Here is a 2908-nt window from a genome sequence, read left to right as displayed (position 1 = left end):
AACTGCTTTGGGAGCCCAATGCCTGGGCACTTTGTTTAGTTACAAGTTATTTACGAGGGAATCCTCTTCCCAGCCCTTTAGAAAAAATACTGACCTAACCAACTGCACAACAGGGGGATTGGGATGGTGATGGGGAAGAAGGGAATCCCTCTGATTTACCCCATCTTCTTCTGTTGTTACAGCAGGTGACATGACATTTTCCCCTAGCCCTGCCCTGTTCCTGCTCTTTCTTATAGTTCAATATATTTTAAGTGAGAAAAATGGTAGCAAAAATATCTGCTCTGCAGCACAACCTGAAGCAACAGCAGAGCAACTGGAGTGAAACAATTGGTTTCCAAAGGGGGAACTTGATGACTAACAATTGCTTTGAAATGGGGCAACAGTATAACCGTGATGCTCAGGGTTTGCTTAGGTCAGGTCACGGGGAAAGCTAATGCCAACCCCTGCACCTGGGCTGCATCTGCTCTACAACTATAATTGTCTTTTTACACCAAGATCACTAACTTGAGCAGCCAACGCCATCTGCAGCCCTAGTGGATGTCAGGCACAGGTAGTTTTTGCCTCACAGTAGCTGCTTGGGATGAAACCTCTCTCCCACCTGGAGCTGATGAACATTCCTGGCAGGAGGGACGCACACTCCTATGACTCAGAAGGAAAGGAGTTGATAGAAAAGATCACAGGACTGACCCCAAAGAAGGTGAGATACATAAGGCAGAAGCAGGCAATTCATCTGGTGGACCTGAGAGACCACAGTGAAAATGATGCACAGATCACTATGTGAGAATTAGCAAACGTGATTTTTTTTTAAAATCTTTTCCCAGCCCTGATCAAGGCATTTGTAACAGTTCTCCAATGTGGATTTTGCGATGTCTAATAAGGTGTGAGCTCTTTTTGAAGCTTTTCCCGCACTCAGAGCATCCATAAGGTTTCTCACCTGTGTGGATTCTGCTGTGTGCGCTCAGGGTAGAGCTCTGATTGAAGCTTTTCCCGCACTCAGAGCACGTGTAGGGCGTCTCTCCTGTGTGGATTCTACAATGTACAACAAGGTCTGAGCTCCGATTGAAGCTTTTCCCGCATTCAGAGCACGTGTAGGGCGTCTCTCCTGTGTGGATTCTACAATGTACAAGAAGGTCTGAGCTCCGATTGAAGCTTTTCCCGCATTCAGAGCACGTGTAGGGCGTCTCTCCTGAATGGAGTCTCTGATGTGAGATAAGATGTGAACGCTGACTGAAGCTTTTCCCGCACTCAGAGCACGTGTAGGGCGTCTCTCCTGAATGGAGTCTCTGATGTGAGATAAGATGTGAACGCTGACCGAAGCTTTTCCCACACTCAGAGCATCCATAAGGTTTCTCACCCATGTGGATTCTCCAATGTCTGCTCAGGGTAGAGCTGTGCTTAAAGATTTTCCCGCACTCAGCGCATGTGTAGGGCGTCTCTCCTGTGTGGGTTCTACGATGTGTGATAAGGTTTGAATGCCGACTGAAGCTTTTCCCGCACTGAGAGCATCCATAAGGTTTCTCACCCATGTGGATTCTCCGATGTTTGCTCAGGGTAGAGCTGTGCTTAAAGCTTTTCCCGCACTCAGAGCATGTGTAGGGCGTCTCTCCTGTGTGGATTCTACAATGTACAAGAAGGTCTGAGCTCCGATTGAAGCTTTTCCCGCACTCAGAGCATGTGTAGGGCGTCTCTCCTGAATGGAGTCTCTGATGTGAGATAAGATGTAAACGCTGACCGAAGCTTTTCCCACACTCAGAGCATCCATAAGGTTTCTCACCCATGTGGATTCTCCGATGTCTGCTCAGGGTAGAGCTGTGCTTAAAGCTTTTCCTGCACTCAGAGCATGTGTAGGGCGTCTCTCCTGTGTGGATTCTACAATGTACAAGAAGGTCTGAGCTCCGATTGAAGCTTTTTCCACACTCATGGCATGTGTAGCGTCTCCCTTCCAAGTGGATTCTGTCGCGGGTTATAAGGTCTGAGTGGCTACTGAAGTTTTCTTCTGGCATCTGCTGAGTCTCACAGGCTTTTGCTTTTTCTGGGAGTGCACAACTCCTGGAAACATTCCCTTTGGGTCTTCCTGATAACGTTCCATGTGGTTCTACTTGCTGAGCATCTTCGTGCTGGGGTTTCTCCTCCTCATTCTCACTCACCATCCCATCACCTGATGGGAGACAGAGAGATCCAGACATAGGTCACTCCCTGTGCCTGAGAGAAAGGAAATCTCAGAGAGAGGAATGGAAAAAGGGATGAACAATCCAAAATGTGTGCAGGAGAGATCAAACCTATCAGGAGCTGATTTTCCCCAGAGGAGAGAGGAAGGGGTCAGTTTTGGTCCACATCTCACCAGAACACTCAAGGGAAAGCGAGACCGGGGAGGAACCTGCTGCAAGGGAAGCCATGAGTGACATCTGCCATAATGATTCCACATCTGCAGGGAACAATCCAGAACTTGCAGAGCTCACAGGGTCTTTGTAGGGCATCCCAAATGTTTCCTGCATTCCCACACAGTTTTTGAGTTGATTTAACCAAGTTCTCACCTGTGAAGGCAGCTCTCGGGAGCACTTCTTTCTCAGAGCCCTGGAGGTCTGGGACCCATGGCTCTTCCCCTCGTTCCAGCTGCGAGATCACATCAGGTTTGGAAACTGGAAACCCTACTCCAGGCAAAGAAAACAAGGGAGGTCAGTGGAATTTGTGGGATACTTGTCACAAAGAATATTCCTTGGTTGTAATCCCTGCTCATTTTTAAGCAGTAGAATACCAAGGCCAGCTTCCTTGGCTCAAAGTGGCAGAAGAGTTAGTATTATTATTATAAATCATCCTCTCTGGCAATATATCCCTTATCAATGGTTGTGGTTGTGAAACCCTCCTTTCTTTATTGTCTTATCTTCATGGTCACCACTTTTACCTTGTT

The 2908-nt window shown here is 47.6% G+C and overlaps 1 protein-coding gene across 1 annotated transcript; it reads right to left on the bottom strand.

The window, feature by feature from the left end:
* Window positions 1-667: 667 nt before the first annotated feature.
* On the bottom strand, window positions 668-2110 carry LOC120381562 (zinc finger protein 271-like). Its single transcript, XM_039499732.1, has 2 exons — window positions 2100-2110; window positions 668-1992 (listed from the first exon to the last, which is right to left on the bottom strand). Exons 1-2 carry the CDS (start codon window positions 2108-2110, stop codon window positions 828-830), a joined length of 1176 nt encoding a protein of 391 aa, XP_039355666.1. The 3' UTR covers window positions 668-827.
* Window positions 2111-2908: the final 798 nt, after the last annotated feature.

The sequence above is a fragment of the Mauremys reevesii genome, linkage group 14 (genome assembly GCF_016161935.1).
Source record: "Mauremys reevesii isolate NIE-2019 linkage group 14, ASM1616193v1, whole genome shotgun sequence".
NCBI classification, from domain to species: domain Eukaryota; kingdom Metazoa; phylum Chordata; order Testudines; family Geoemydidae; genus Mauremys; species Mauremys reevesii.
The sequence above is the reverse complement of the archived record's forward strand: the minus strand, read 5'-3'. Positions and strand labels throughout refer to the sequence as shown.